The sequence below is a fragment of the Papio anubis genome, chromosome 14 (assembly GCF_008728515.1).
Source record: "Papio anubis isolate 15944 chromosome 14, Panubis1.0, whole genome shotgun sequence".
Classification (NCBI taxonomy): Eukaryota; Metazoa; Chordata; class Mammalia; order Primates; family Cercopithecidae; genus Papio; species Papio anubis.
Window position 1 is genome coordinate 11,082,359 of NC_044989.1, and position 16,570 is coordinate 11,098,928.

Here is a 16,570-nt window from a genome sequence, read left to right on the forward strand (position 1 = left end):
CTGGTGAGTTCTATCAAATATTTCAATAACATCAATCATTCTCATACTTCTCCAGAAAACTGAAGAGGAAGGAACACCTCCTAACTCATTCTATGAGGTCAGCATTACCCTGATACCAAGGACAGATAAAGACATCACAGTAGTCCCCTCTTATCCTCAGGAAATACATTCCAAGATCCCAGTGATTATCTGAAACCATGTAGAGTACTGAATCCTACATATATTGCTTTTTCCTATACATACATATCTATTATAAAGTTCAATTTATAAACTAAGCACAGTAAAAATAAAGAATCATAAGAACAGGCCAGGAGCGGTGGCTCACGTCTGTAATCCCAGCACTCTGGGAGGCTGAGGTGGGCAGATCCCCTGAGGTCAGTTTAAGACCAGCCTGGCCAACATGGTGAAACCCCGTCTCTACTAAAATTACAAAAATTAGCCGGGCATAGTGGCAGGCATCTGTAATCCCAGCTACTCGGGAGGTTGAGGCAGGAGAATCGCTTGAACCCAGGAGGCGGAGGTTGCAGCGAACTGAGATCGCCCCACCGCACTCCAGCCTGGGGGACAACAGCGAGACTTCATCTTAAAAAAAAAAAAAAAGAATAAGAACAATTATAACAATATACTTTAATAGAAGCTATATGAATATGGTCTCTCTTTCAAAATACCTTATTGTATATAATATTTTCAGACCTTGGTTGACTGCAGGCAACTGAAACTTTGAAAGCAAAACTACAGGTAAGGGCAGCTGACTGTACAAGAAAACAAAACTACCAACCAGTTTCATTTCTGAAAATTAATAGATTCTCAACAAATTACTAGCAAACTGAAATCAGCAGTATATTAAAAGGTTTGCACATCATGACCAAGTGTGATTTATTCCTAGAATCCAAGGATGGTAAAAAAATGTGAAAATCAATCACTGTATTAAACCACATTAACAGAATAAAGGGAAGCAACACATAATCATTTTAATTGAGGGAGAAAACACATTTCACAAAATTCAACACTCTTTTTCTTTTTTGAGACAGAGTCTTGCTCTGTCACCTAGGGTGGAGTATAGTGGTGCAATCTCAGCTCACTGCAACCTTCACCTCCTGGATTCAGGCGATTCTCCTGCCTCAACCTCCCTAGTAGCTGGGATTACAGGCGCCTGCTACCACGCCCGGCTAATTTTTGTATTTTTAGAAGAGACGGGGTTTCACCACCTTGACACGGCTGGTCACAAACTCCTGACCCCAGGTGATCCTCCCGCCTCAGCCTCCCAAAGTGCTGGGATTATAGGCGTGAGCCACCGTGCCCGGCCTTAACACTCTTTCATTATTTTAAAAAAGAAAACACTCAACAAAACAGGAGTAAAAGAAAACCACCTCAACGTAATAAACGACATATGTGAAACACCCAACGTGAATATCATGCTCAATAGTGAAAGTCTGAAAGTTTTTCCGCTAAGATAAAGAACAAAAAAGGCTTCTGTCACTTCTAGTCAACACAACACTGGAAGTTCTAGCCAGAGAAATTAGATAATAAAAAATAAATAAAACTACCTTTGTCCATAAATGATTTATGATCTTTTATGTAGAAAATCCTAGTTTCCACCTCCCAAAAAATGTATTAGAATAAGTAAGTTAGGCAAAATTGCAGCATACGAAGTCAACACTCAAAAGTCTATTATATTTCTATACACTAAAAATAAACAATCTAAAATGAAAATTACGAAAACAATTCCATTTACAATAACATCAAAAAGAACATTTAGGAATTAATCAAAAGAGACATATAATAAAAACTACAAAACACAGCTAAAAAGAATTAAAGAAGACACAAGTAAATGGAACCCAGTCCCCGTTAAGAGACTGGAAGACTTAATATTGTTAAAATGACCATTACCCAAAACAACCTAGAGTCCATGCAAACCCTGTAATTCTAATGATGTTTCTTGCAAAAATAGAAATAGAGGAAATAAGTGAAAGTAAAACGAAAACTGTTATTTTCATTTTCTTAATTGATCTAACAAATAAATTCGTTCAAAATAGTAACAGCAACAATATATTCAGTAGCGTATGCTTGTCTGTATGTGTACTGGTGTGTGTGTGTATGTATACATATATATATGCACAAAATGAATAACAGCAATGATAGACGTAAGAGGAGGAAGGAATTAGGATTATTTTGTTATTATAAGGTATTTTACACCCCCTGTGAGGTGGTATGCTGTGATTCGAAAGTGGACTTGAATAAACTGTGAGTATATTTTATTTTTTCATGTTTTTATTAATAGACTTTATTTTTTGAACAGTTTTAGGTTTACAGAAAAACCGAATAGGGTACAAAAATTTACTATATACTCCCTGTCCCCTTCTCTTTTTCAGTTTCCTCTAATATTAACATATTAGAGGAATGCATTGGCATAGTACATTTGTTACAACTCGTAAAGCAATATTCATACATTGCTATTAACTAAGTCCAGAGTTCACATTAGGGTTCACTATTTGTGCTATACAATTCCATGGCCTTGGCAGACAAAATGTTATGCATCTACCAGGGTAACAGACAGAATAGGTTCACTGCCTTACAAATCCCCTGTGCTCCACCCATTCACCCCTTCCCAACCTTCTGGCAACCACCAATCTTTTTTTCCCCATAGGTTATAGGCTATTGGGGTATAGGTGTTGTTTAGTTACGTGAGTAAGCTCTTTGATGGTGATGTGTGAGATTTTGGTGCACCCATCCCCCAAGCAGTATACACTGCACCCTATTTGTAGTCTTTTATCCCTTGCACCCCTCCCATCATTCCCCCCAAGACCCCAAAGTTCACTGTATCATTCTTATGCCTTTGCGTCCTCATAGTTTAGCTCCCAAATATCAGTGAGAACATACGATATGTTTGGTTTTGCATTCCTGAGTTACTTCACTTCAACTAATAGTCTCCAATCTCATCCAGGTCACTATGAATGCTGTTAATTCATTCCTTTGTATGGCTGAGTAGCATCGCATCATATACACATACCACAATTTCTTTAACCACTCGTTGACTGATGGGCATTTGAGTTGGTCCCAAGATTCTGCAATTGTGAACGGTGCTGCTATAAACATGTGTGCAAGTATCTTTTTCGTATGACTTCTTTTCCTCTGGGTAGCAAGCACTAACCTTCTCTGCTTCCAAAGTTGTCGTTTTCCAGAATGTCTTATGGAATCATAGAGCATGATTTACAGACAGGATTCCTTCATTTAGCACTTAAGGTTCCTTTCACAAAAATTTTATTTTTTAATTGACAAAAACTGCATATATTCATGGTGTTCAACATGTTGTTTTGAAGTAAGTATATGCTGTAGAATGGCTAAAACCAGCTAATAAACATATAAGCATTACCTCACACACTTTTAATTTTTTGTGTTGAGAACACTTAATATCTATTCTCTTAGAGATTTTTCAAAAATACATTATTAACTACAGTCACTATGTTGTACCATAAATCTAACTTATTCCTTCCATCTAACTGAAATTTTGTATCCTTTGACAAAGATCTCCCTAGCTCTTGGTAACCACCATTCTATTCTCTACTTCCATGAACTCAGCATTTCTGGATTCCACATATAAGTGAGATCATGTGGTATTCTCCTTTCTGTGCCTGGGTTAATTTCACTTAACATAAGATCTTCCAATAATCAATTATTTATATTGTTCCAAATGACAGGATTTCTTTTTTTTTGTAAGGCTAAATAGTATTCCATTGTGTATACACACCATATTATCTTTCTTTATCCATTGTGAGGCATTTAGGTTGATTCCGTATCTTGGCTATTATGAATAATAATGCTGCAATGAACATGAGAATGCAGATACCTCTACTAAATACTGATTTCACTTCCTTTAGATATATACCTACTAGTGGAATTGCTGGATTGTAATGGTAGTTTCATTTTATTTTTGTTTCTTAAGACAGAGTCTCACTCTGTTGCCCAGGCTGGACTGCAATGGCGCGATCTTGGCTCACTGCAACCTCTGCCTCCTGGGTTCAAGCGATTCTCCCACCTCAGCCTCCGAAGTAGCTGGGATTGCAGACGCCTACCACCACGCCTGGCTAATTTTTTGCATTTTTAGTAGAGATGGGGTTTCACCATGTTGGCCAGGTTGGTCTCGAATTCCTGACCTCAGGTGATCCACCTGCCTTGGCCTCTCAAAATGATGTTAATGCCACTGCGCCCGGCCGGTGGTTTTATTTTTAATTTTCTCAGAAATGTAAATAAATATTTAAAACTCTAGGGCAAACACTAAAAAAAAGCAAAAAAAAAAAAAAGTATACAAACACTAAAAAAAGCAAAAAAAAAAAAAAAGTATAAACAATCTGCTAAGAAAGGAGAGAAAATGAAATCACATTAAATGATCAATTAAAACCACAAAAGACAGAAAAAGAATGGAAGACAAAAATAGGAACAAGAATATAGGCAACAAAAGAAAACAACAACAAATATGGTAATATTAATTCAACTATATCAACAATCACTTTCAATGTCAGAAGTCTAAATCAACCAATTTAAAAACAGAGATTGAGTGAATCAAGAAAAAAGACCCAACCATATTTTGTTTACAAGAAACTCACATTAAATATAAAGACACATATAGATGAAAAGTAGATGGATGGAAAAAAATATATACCATAACACTAATCAAAAGAAAGGAGAAGTAGCTATGCTAATTTCAGATGAGCAAACTTCAAAGCAAGGAAAGTTACCAGGGATAAAAAAGGGCATTACATACTGATTAAAAGGATCAATTCTCCAAGAAGACATAACAATCATCAATGTGTTATGTGTCTATCAACAGAGTATCAAATTACATGAGGCAAAAGCTGATAGAACAGCTAGAAGAAAGAGGCAAATTCACTAACATAATTGGAGACTTTGACATTGCTCTGTCAGAAATGGACAGATCCAGCAGGCAGAAGACCAGTTAAGAATATAGTTGAACTCAACAATACCATCAACCAAGTGGATATAACTGACATCTACAGACTACTTCATCTAACAACAGCAGAATACACATTTTTCTCAAACTGTCATGGAAGTTCACCAAGATAAATCACATTCTGGGCCCTGAACCACACTGTAACAAACTTCAAATATAAATCATACTGTGTCTACTCTCAGATCACTATGAATTGAAACCAGAAATCAATAACAGAAAGATAACTAGAAAATTACAAAACATGTCGAGATTAAACAACATATTTCTAAATAACTCTTGGGTCAAAGAAGAAATCTCATGAGAAATTAAAATATATTTTGAAGTAAATGAAAATAAAAACAAAACTTTTCAAAATTGGTGGGATACAGTGAAAGTAGTGCTTAATGCATATATCTAAAATCAATAATCTGAGTTTCCAACTTAGGAAACTAGAAACAGAAGAAACAAATTAAATTCCAAGTAAGCAAAAGAAAATAAATAATAAAAATTGGAGCAGAAACCAAGGAAACAGAAAACAAGAAATACAGAAAAATCAATGAAACTAAAAGCTGGTTCTTTGAAAAGACCAGTAAGATTGATAAGCCTCTAGCCACGTTGGCTAGAAGAAAGAGAGAGAATAAAAACTGCTAATATCAGAAATGAAGGAGGGAAAACCACTAAGGATTCCACAGACATTAATAAGAATAATAAGGGTCCGGGTGCAGTGACTCACACCTGAAATCCCAGCACTCTGGGAGGCCAAGGTGGGCGGATCACCTGAGTTCAGGAGTTCTAGACCATCCTGGGCAACACGGTGAAACCCCATTTCTACAGGAAAAAAAAAAAAAAATTTTAGCCATTCATGGTGGTGCACACCTGTAGTCTCAGCTACTAGGAGGCTGGGGTGGGAGGATCACTTGAGCCCGGGAGGCAGAGGTTGCAGTGAGCTGAGATTGCACCACTGCACTCCAGCCTGGGCCACAGAGCAAGAACTTGTCTCAACGAATGAATGAATGATAATTCCATGCTCACAAATTTAATAATTTAGATGAAATGGACCAATTCCTTCAAAGACATAATATGCCCAAACTCATACAAGAAGAAACAGACTTACTGTTATTAAATAAATTAAATCAATAGTTATTAACCTTCCAAAACAGAAAGCATGAGGTCCAGATGGATTCAATGGTGAAAAGTACCAACTACTAAAGGAAGAAATTATCTATAATGTATTTTAGGCAATAGATGTAGAGGGAATATTTCCAGAATCATTCTACAAGGCCAGCAAAAAACTTGACAAAGATATTACAAGAAAACTACAAATCAATATCTCCAATGAACACAGATGCAAGAATCCTCAACGAAATATTAGCAAATCAAATCCAACAATGTATTATGTGGTGTAAAAGAATTATACGCCACAACCAAGTGGGATTTATTACAGATATACAAGACTGGTTCAACATTTCAAAATCAATTATTGTAATCTATCACACCATCAAGCTAAAAAAGAAAAATAGATGATATGATAGATGCAGAAAAAGTATTTGACAAATCCAACACCCACTCATGATTTAAAAAAAAAAAAACCCTCAGTACATGAAGAATAGAGGAACTTCAACTCGAGTATCTATAAAAAATCTACAGCTCACTTCATATTTACTGGTAAGAAACTAGCTTTCCCATTAAGATCAAGAACAAAAGCAAGGACATTTCCTCTCACCAATCCTTTCCATTATTGTACTGAAAGTCCGAGGTAATGCAATAACACAGGAAAAGGAAGTAAAGCGTATACAGATTGGGAAGGATCCATGTGATCATTTATGTAGAGGATTCGAAAATTTCCTGGAACAAGTCATTATACCAAGTTGCAAGATAAAAGGTTAATACACAAAAGTTCATTGCTTTCCTGTAGATGAGCAATGAAAAAGTGGAATTTGAAAATAAATTCTGTATATGAGCAATGTGTATGAAATTAAATTCCTGTATATGAGCAATGAAAAAGTGGAATTTGAAATTAAAAACACAATGCCATTTACATTAAAGCACCTAAAAAAATAAAATAGGCATAAATCTAACTACATATGTATAAGATCTATAGGAGGAAAACTACAAAACTCTGATGACAGAAATTAAAGAACTAAGCAAATGGAGAGATAGTCCATGTTCTTGGATACGAAGACTCAATGTTGTCAAGATATCAGTTCTTCAAATACATATTTTCAATCCAATCACAAAAAAAATCCCAGAAAATTATTTCGTGAATATTGACAAACTGATTCTAAAGTTTATATGGAGAAGCAAAAGACCCAGAATAGCCAACAAAACATTAAAGAAGAACAGTCAGGTGCAGTGGCTCACACCTGTAATCCCAACACTTTGGGAAGCCAAAGGTAGGCAGATCACTTGAGCCCAGGAGTTTGAGACCAGCCAGGGCAACACAGCAAAACCACATCTTTACTAAAAGTACAAAAATTAGCCAGGAATGGTGGCATACACTTGTAGTCCGAGTTACTCAGGAGGCTGGGGCGGCAGGATCACCTGGGCCCAGGAAGCAGAGGTTGCAGTGAGCCAGGATCATACCCCTGCAGTCCAGCCTGCGCAACAGAGGAAGATGCTGCCTCAAAAAATAATAATTAAAAATAAAAAAGGAAGAACAGAATGGGAGGAATGACACTATCCAATGTCTAGACTTACTATAAAGCTACAGTAATCAAGACAATGTGATATTGGTAAAAGAAAAGACAAATAGATCAATGAAACAGAACAGAGAGCCCAGAAATAGACCCACATAAATACAGTCAACCGATCTTTGACAAAGGAGCAGAGGCAATACAATGGATTGAACAAATGTTGTTGGAGTAACTGAACACCTACATGCAAAAAAAAAAAAAAAAAGAATCAACACCAGACCTTATATCTTCTAGAGGACAGCATAGGAGAAAACCTAAATTATCTTGATTAGAGCAATGGCTCTTTATATATAGCACCAAAGACATAACCCAGGAAATAACTGATAACCTGAACTTCACTAAAATTCAAATTTTCTACTACTCAAAAGACAATGTCAAGAGGATGGAAGAAAAACCAAAGACTGGGGGGAAATATTTGAAAAAGACACATCTGATAACGGTCTATTATCCAAAAGAATTTGTTATACAAAGAACTCTCAAAACTCAATAATAATAAAAAAAAAACAGATCAAAAAATGCACCAAAGACCTGAACAGACATTTCATCAAAGAAGATATACAGGCCAGGCCTGGTGGCTCACGCCTATAATCCCAGCACTTTAGGAGGCCGAGGTGGGCGGATCGCCTGAGGTCAGGAGTATGAGACCAGCCTGGCCTGCATGGCAAAACCCCGTCTCTACAAAAATATAAAAAATAGCTGGGTATAGTGGCAGGCGTCTGTAATCCCAGCTACTTGGGAGGCTGAGGCAGGAAGAATCGCTTGAACTCAGGAGGCAGAGGTTGCAGTAAGCCTAGATAGCGTCACTGCACTCCAGCCTGGCGACAGAGACTCCGTCTCAAAAAAAAAAAAAAAAAAAAAAAAGAAAAAGAAAAAAAGAAGATATACAGATGGCAAATAAGTATATGAAAAGATGTTCCACATCATATGTCATCAGGGAAAAGTCAAATAAATAAGGAGATACCATTAAACACCTAATCAAATAACCAAAACACCTGTTTTTTCTCAGTTGTAACACTGACAACACCAAACGCCAGGGAGGATGTGAAGCAAGAAGAATCCTCATTCATTGCTGGTAGGAATGCGAACTGGTACAACCACTTAAGAAGACAGTTTGGCAGTTTTTTAGAAAACCAAATACCCTCTTATCCTATGATCCAGCAATCAAGATCCTTAGTATTTAACCAAATGAATTGAAAATCTATGTCTACACAAAAACCTGCATATGGATGTTTATAATGCTTTACTCATAACTGCCAAAACCTGGAGGCAACCAGGATGTCCTTCAGTATGTGAATGGATAAACTTTGGTACAGCCAGACAACAGAATATTGTTTAGTAAAAACTAATAATCTAAAGGATCACGACAAGACATGGAGAAATCTTAAATGCATATTACTCAGTGAAAGATGACAATCTGAAAAGGTTGCATGTATGATTCCAATTACATGACATTCTGCAAAAGGCAAAACTATGAAAACAGTAAAAAGAGTGACTACCAGAGACTTGGGGCTGGGAGATGAATAGGCACAGCACAGAGGATTTTTGGGGCAATGAAAATACTATTTATCATAGTATAATGATGGGCATATACCATTGTACACTTGGCCAAACCTACAGGATGTACACCATCATGAGCAAGCCCTAATGTAAACTATGACAATGGGTGATTATGATATGTCAATGTAAGCATCAGTTGTAACAAATGTACTCTAATGAGGGATGCTGACAATGGAAGTGCCTATGCACATGCTGGGGCAAGGGGTATATGGGACATCCCTATACCTTCCCTCTCTATGTTACTATGAATCTAAAACTGCTCTTAAAAAAACTGAAGTCTTTTTTTAAAAAAAGAAAAAAAAACAAAAAACAGGGCAACAGGTCATCTAGAACAAATAAAATATTACAAGTATGCTCCATCAATTTTTATCAATTTAGAAATTATATTAAAGCAGTCCCAAATTTCTTTACTACTTTAGGTCATCTGATCACTAATTACTCTTGCCTGGTTACAATTCAAGGAAAATGGTTAATTCAGACAGTACTGTTAAGCAACTATTTCCTGTGTTCTTCACATTCAAGTACTATATTCTGGTTCAATTTCACTTCTATCTGGCCAATGATCTTTCCCATTGATGATTTCTGGATTTTGGCTCATCACCTAAAATCATCCTCATTATACTTCAGGTTTAACTCATTTGCAAAAGTATTCAACATGCCACCATTGCTCCCATACAAGTCATTAAAATGTTTAATAGGAGGCCGGGCGCGGTGGCTCACACCTGTAATCCCAGCATTTTGGGAGACTGAGGTGGGCGGATCACCTGAGGTCAGGAGTTCAAGACCAGCCTGACCAACATGGAGAAACCCCGTTTCTACTGAAAATACAAAATTAGCCAGGCGTGGTGATACATGCCTGTAATCCCAACTACTCGGAAAGCTGAGGCAGGAGAATTGCTTGAACCCGGGAGGAGGAGGCTGCGGTGAGCCAAGATCACGCCATTGCACTCCAGCCTGGGCAACAAGAGTGAAACTCCGTGTCAAAAAGAAAAAAATGTTTAATAGGAGAAGAAGGACCCTGAAACCTTTCTTGGAGGTCTCTGTTCCATGTACCATCCATGCTTTCACCAGCCTCCTTAGAATAAAACTAGTATATTAGTTATAAAGCTTGCCTACCCATACAATTATTAGTGTGCTATTTCATCATATTATCCTCAAGTGTCAGACTTCTCCAAAAGAATAATATTCTTCTTATGGATATGTATTACATAAATTGCACTACCCTGATCGACAAGTCCAATAAACCTATCAAAGAAAGGCCCAGTGAGGTGTCTCATGCTTGTACTCCCTGCACTCTGGGAGGCCAAGCAGGTAGATTCCTTGCGTCCAGAAATTCAAGATCAGCCTCAGCAACATGGTGAAACCCCATCTCTACAAAAAATACAAAAAATGAGCCGGGTGTGGTGGCACACGCCTGTAGTCCCAGCTACTTGGAGGGCTGAGGTAGGAAGACTGCTTGAGCTCGAGAAGTCAAGGCTGCAGTGGGCCAAGATTGTGCCACTGCACTCCAGCCTCAGTGACAAAGCAAGACCCTGTCTCAAAAAAGAACAAAAACAAACAAAAAAAAACAAAGAAAGAAGCAATGAAAGAAAAAAAAAAAGTCTATCATGACTTGTTCTTAACAAAATCCATGCTGGCTTATAATGATCACTACTTTTCTCAGTGCTCCATCAAGAGGGGTAAATGCTGCAGCGTGAAGAAGAGAATTTGACTCTAATTTAACTATAAGGACAATAATAGAGGAGTTTCAAATACTCAGGTGATGAAAACAGGAATACGAGATTAGGAAGAGTTCCTAAGCTAATAATATAAAGGTAATGGTTACTGTCAACATTCATAATATTTGCAATTGGTACCACTTTGGCCTGCGAAAATAAATTTCAGATTTAATTTCAGTTATTAAAATTTATCTGTTGGGTTTCTTATCTATCTAAACGAATCTCAGTTCCTTAAGCAGATGTTTTTAATCTGAACATTCTAAATAAAAATACAACAGCTCTGGTGGAATATTAACTGGTAGGCAGATCACATGTGACGCTATATTGGCCTTATTTTCTACATTGTGTTTCAGAGCTGGAAGAGACCCAGAGTAGACAACAAAGGCTTCCTTTTATAGATGAGGACACTGACCAAGATCATGAAGCCACCTTCTGGCATGGGTGGGCACAGAATTTAGATCTACTCAGCTGCTATTGATAATGCATCACAAAACCATGATGTCATAAAGAACAATAAGAACAAAACAAATACTTTCTTACCAACTGCACTTCACCAAAAGCACCTCTTCCAATAACTTTTACAACATCATAGTCTTCTGCCTTCATCTGTAGACCTCTGATTTTTTTCACAATTTTCTCATCTACCATAAAAAGATCACCATACTTATATCAATCATATTTATAAATATTTTAAAATAATCAACATATTTATAAATATATTTTTGTTTCAAGAAAAGACAGTTTTTAGCTAAACTTGCCAGTTTTTAAAGGCTGTTAGTTAAAAATCTAAGATATACGTTAACTTTAAAGAACCAAAACTCTCTATGGTTTATTAACACATATAAAGGAACACCACTGACTGCCAAACAGTAGCAGTTACAGCTATTCTGTTTCTGATACTGTTGCTTAGCAAGTTAGATGATAGCTGACACAGTGATGACCCAAGCAATCCTGGTGTACACTCTGAATCATGGCAGAAAGTTGCCATGAAATTACTTGCAAGGCTAATCTTAGTAATGAATTTTGATGGCCTACTTCTCTGAAAAGTGGTAATCATACTGTATATATAGTAACTACAGATAAGATTGTTTAATTGGGAAAATACCTCAGTCTCTGCCAATTTCAAAGTAAAGAGCTTACTGTGATGATACAAAGTATATATTAATTGTTTTGAGAATTTCTTATTCTTGGAATTCAATTTCATTTACTTCTGCATTGCAACAGTAATACTGGCAAATATTAAGGGTTACCAAACACATATGGTAATAATAGTTATCACATTATTTATTATTAACTAGTCTGAAATGTCCACAATTACAGAAGCATAAAGCTTATTAATTCTCTGGGTAATATTAAGTCTTGGAATTGTAAATATTAATTTAAAACTTCTCTTTGAACTGCTATAAATAGCCTGTCCTAAAATAGCTAGTCTTAATAATGTATTTCAAAATTTAGAACTTTATCTGCTTTGCATATTGTAATTTGGTTCTGCAATTGCTTTAAAAATAAAAGTAACAATTTTTGAATAAATCAAATGGTAAGCAAGACTTAAGTTTAATAAATAGGTTGATTAAATCAATAAATTTACAGGCTAATAACCAATCTCTTATCAAAAGTACAGTTATAAGATCAAATATGAAGTTTAAACATACTTACATCTATTTAAGAAATTATCTATGTTCTTGTTTTTTCTCAAAGCAGGAAAATCTAAATCAAGGACCAAGGAATTTAAGCCATCCTGTTAAGAAATAAAAAGAGGAAAATACAGTTTTTACAATTTCCAAGCATTCATTTAAAAAAGTCTTCTAATTTTATGTCATTTTCACCAGAAAAATGCCAACCCACTTTGATATGATAGTGTCCATTAGTTCCATATCCAACGGCTTTAACCGGTTTCCGAATCTCTGTCAGAGAATATTAGGACTGACCCTATCATGTTTTCCTGTGTTCTTTCAGCCAATAGAAAGATGTCATTTCAAAACATGTATCTATTATTATTTTTGCTAGTCAGATGTCTCATTTTCTCTCTTCAAATGGCCAAATTTCATCAGGTTTTGACTTTAAGAAATACAGCTACACTAAGTTCTCTCTTACTAAACCTGCATTAATGTTGTGCCTAGTGCAGATTAAGAAGATAAAATCCAAAAATAAATGACACCATCCTTACCCTATGGGAGTTCAGTCTCAAAACTAAATTTCCTCCAAAAACAACAACAAAAGGATGATGCATTGTCTGGATTTCTACTTTTTCTTTACGTTTCTGTATTTCCCATATTTTCTACAATGAACATGCATTAAATTTATAATACAAACAGAAAAAAAACTATATACATATAATGGTGGAGGTGAAAAAACTCACCAGAAAGTAACTAAGTCTCAAATTACTCAATGGAAATGCTTGTGAAGGTAGCAGGATTTCTAAAACACTATCACATACATTGTCTCAACGCCAAGTAACTCTGTGGAAGGTAGAGGAAACATCCTCAATTTAAAGATGAAGAAACAAATTAAGGCACAGAGAAATTACATTACTTTGATTTCCTCAGGGTCACGCTGTTAGGAAATGACAGCAGCAGCATACAACCTAAATCTTAGGCGGTCCAATAGATTTAACTCATCCTTCTAGTCTCAATGATCAGACTGACACGCTGCTAAAAGAAACAATGGGAGCCTGGGAGGGTAAACAGGGAAGCTAGAGGATTGCAGAAAACGAAACAACAATAAAAATAAACTTTTAGGGGACTTGGATAGGTGGAAAATACAGGGAAAATTACACACAAAATTTAGAAAGGTAATCCAGGTGGGTGTGGCAGCACACACCTGTAATCCCAGCTACTCGGGAGGCTGAGGCGGGAGGATCATTTGAGCCCAGGAGTTTGAGACCAATATGGACAACATAGTGAGACCTTGTCTCTGAAAAAAGTTTTTTCTTTAGAAAGGTAATCTACTAATTCTAGAATAACTGTATATACTATGCTTACCACTCGGTTATAGTTCATATTTTTAATTTTCATTCACTAAAAACTGTTAACACTTTATGAAAATATTATTTAGTAACAGAAAGGGACAAAGGTGTTAAGAGTAAACTATTAACATTTTTAATAACAAAACTATTTACATCCCAGTGTTATCTAATACAGACACAAAGCCAATCTTGATTCTCTTCAACTAAAAGAAAAAAATACATTTTTAAAAATCCAACTTCCAGGTAAGCTGGGATTGTTAAATTCACACATTGAGACATACCCTCCCACACACATACACACAAACAACACACACACACACATACACTCCTCCAAAACAGTTGGACTACTTTTCAAGGATTCTAACACTAGCATATTAAGCTATTTTAAGTACCAAACCAATGTATCTTTATTAGTATAATTTTGATATTTCAATAAGTTAAAAATGTAAAATCTGAATCATTTATATTTTAGATGTATCTAGAATTATACTCTGTATTACAATTTCAAATCAAAGAAAAGTATATTCATTTGGAAAGCATTCTTCCATGCCTCCATTTACCTCGACGGGAAGAAAAATTTAAATTGACAAGGCAAAAGCTTCTATTGCAACAGTAAATCTTCCTTAGAGACTTTTCAAACAAATAAATATTAACACTTCATACTGAAATAAAAGTAACTCTGCATTAAAATCTCCATTTACACATAAGACAAGAGAAGCCTTTCTTTGAAGCAACACTACAACTTGACATTAATAAAAGAACGAAATCTTTGCTTCCCCCCATCTTCCCCAAAAGTTCTCTCCAAGCGATGGGATTATGTGAAGGTTAAATAATCTGGAAAGTTTATAAATATTTTCCCATAATATTCCCCAGTAGTGAAGAGTCAGAGAGCTTTTTCAGCATTTTGAACATATTTGCTCAACTCAACCATCTTGTTTTTAAAACCATTTTTAAAAGACCAAACACTATCACTATTAGGCACTATTAATTTATTTTTAAGTAGCACCAATTTTTAATGATACTATGATACTTTAATGTAGGTTGATAATATATACATTTATAAGCTTACATTCTTACTTGAGGCCTTTATAATTTTTACAATCAAAATTTATTCTATTTAGTATCACCTTTTAAGAAAAAAATTTTGAATTGTTTTCAGATACTAGTGTTTTATGTATATGAAATTAATACTGAGATCCAATCACTGGGTAACCTGAGTTAGCTCAGGACTTGATTGAAAGCCTATGTCTGTGAACTTTCTTGTTGTGCAGTTTCAAATAAACCTTCATAAGTTTTTTTTTTAAGTGTCAGTGATTTCAACTGTGATTATTTTCTTTAAGTGACACTAAACCAGACACAGTTGCATACCCCTGTAATCCCAGCTACTCGAGAGGCTGAAATGGGAGGACTGCTTGAGCCCAGGAGTTCAAGAGCAGCCTGGGCAATATAGCAAGACCCCATCTCATTTTTTAAAAAATGATACTGAGATAAAGAATCTCAGTATACTAAGATAAAGATAAAGATTTTTTAAAACTGAGATAAAGAAATGTTAAAAAGAAATACAAATAAATTCAGGAAAAGACTACAACCAAAATTTTACAGCAATGAAGAAAACTATCTGCCTGTTTCCAACTGTATAGAAATGACAGAGAACATTTGAAAATGATAGCCCCACTGAGACTAAACAAAACACTACCACCAATAACAAAATATTCAAAGACCAGAAAGAAAAATGCCAAGTAATGGGTATGACCTAAAAGTCACAGAGGTCTATTGGATTTCAGATCAGAAAGCAGCAACATCAGTGACTGATAATTAAAAGGGCCTAAATGAGGAGAGGAATTAAAACCAGACTGATTACTAGAAAACCAGTACCTGGGGTGAAAATCCCCGCTCCTAAAATAAGACACTGGAGGAAAAAACAACATCTTATTGCCCAAGTTTCATATGAATCTGCATAACCAGATAGGTCAGACACAGCTTTCAATCAAGCCTTGGACTATGCCCACAGGTAGCCCAGTTACATCTCTAAGGTTACCAGTTGAGAAATGTGAATTAGCTCCAATGCAAAAACTAACTTAGGTTGTCTATATGCAAAAAGCATGAGGGAAGGGCAGGGAGAAAAATGTGTTATCCTACCATATTTTTGGGAAAAAAAAAATGTATAAGTCAACACCCAGTTTCCCCTACTATAATTATTATGGGGGGCGGGGGAATATATATATACACAAAATGGTCTATTTTTCTAACTTTTCCTGAACACAGAGTCCTTTTATACTTCAATTGTCAAGAAATGAAGCATTGAACTTGATTTCACTTTTACTATACACTGCTTCTTAGTAGCTTGTTGTTGGCCAGGTGCAGTGGCTCACGCCTGTAATCCCAGCACTTTGGGAGGCCAAGGTGGGCGGATCACCTGAGGCCAGGAGTTCGAGACCACCCTGGCTAACACAGTGAAATCCTGTCTCTAACAAAAATACAAAAATTAGCCAGGCATGGTGGCACAAGTCTGAGATCCCAGCTACTCAAGAGGCTGAGGCAGGAGAATCGCTTGAACCCAGGGGGCGGAGGTTGCAGTGAGCAGAGATCGCGCCACTGCACTCCAGCCTAAGCGACAGAGCAAGACTCCATCTCAAAAAAAAAAAAAAACAAAAAAAAACTAAATGTTGTTAAATATCCAAACAAAATG

The 16,570-nt window shown here is 36.0% G+C and overlaps 1 protein-coding gene across 7 annotated transcripts in view; it reads right to left on the bottom strand.

Moving 5' to 3' along the window:
• ROCK2 (Rho associated coiled-coil containing protein kinase 2) overlaps positions 1-16,570 on the bottom strand; it is a 162,522-nt gene that overhangs the window by 94,221 nt on the left and 51,731 nt on the right. For 6 of the 7 annotated variants that reach the window (XM_009183682.3, XM_003908284.4, XM_021924576.2 and 3 more), the window contains exons 2-3: positions 12,573-12,654; positions 11,457-11,557 (exon numbers count right to left, since the gene is read on the bottom strand). In XM_009183682.3, coding sequence (XP_009181946.2) covers positions 11,457-11,522 — 66 coding nt within the window. In that variant the 5' untranslated portion in view covers positions 11,523-11,557; positions 12,573-12,654. Of the gene's footprint in view, positions 1-11,456; positions 11,558-12,572; positions 12,655-13,275; positions 13,356-16,570 lie in introns of those variants that run through there. The other variant, XM_021924579.2, reaches the window with a different exon arrangement.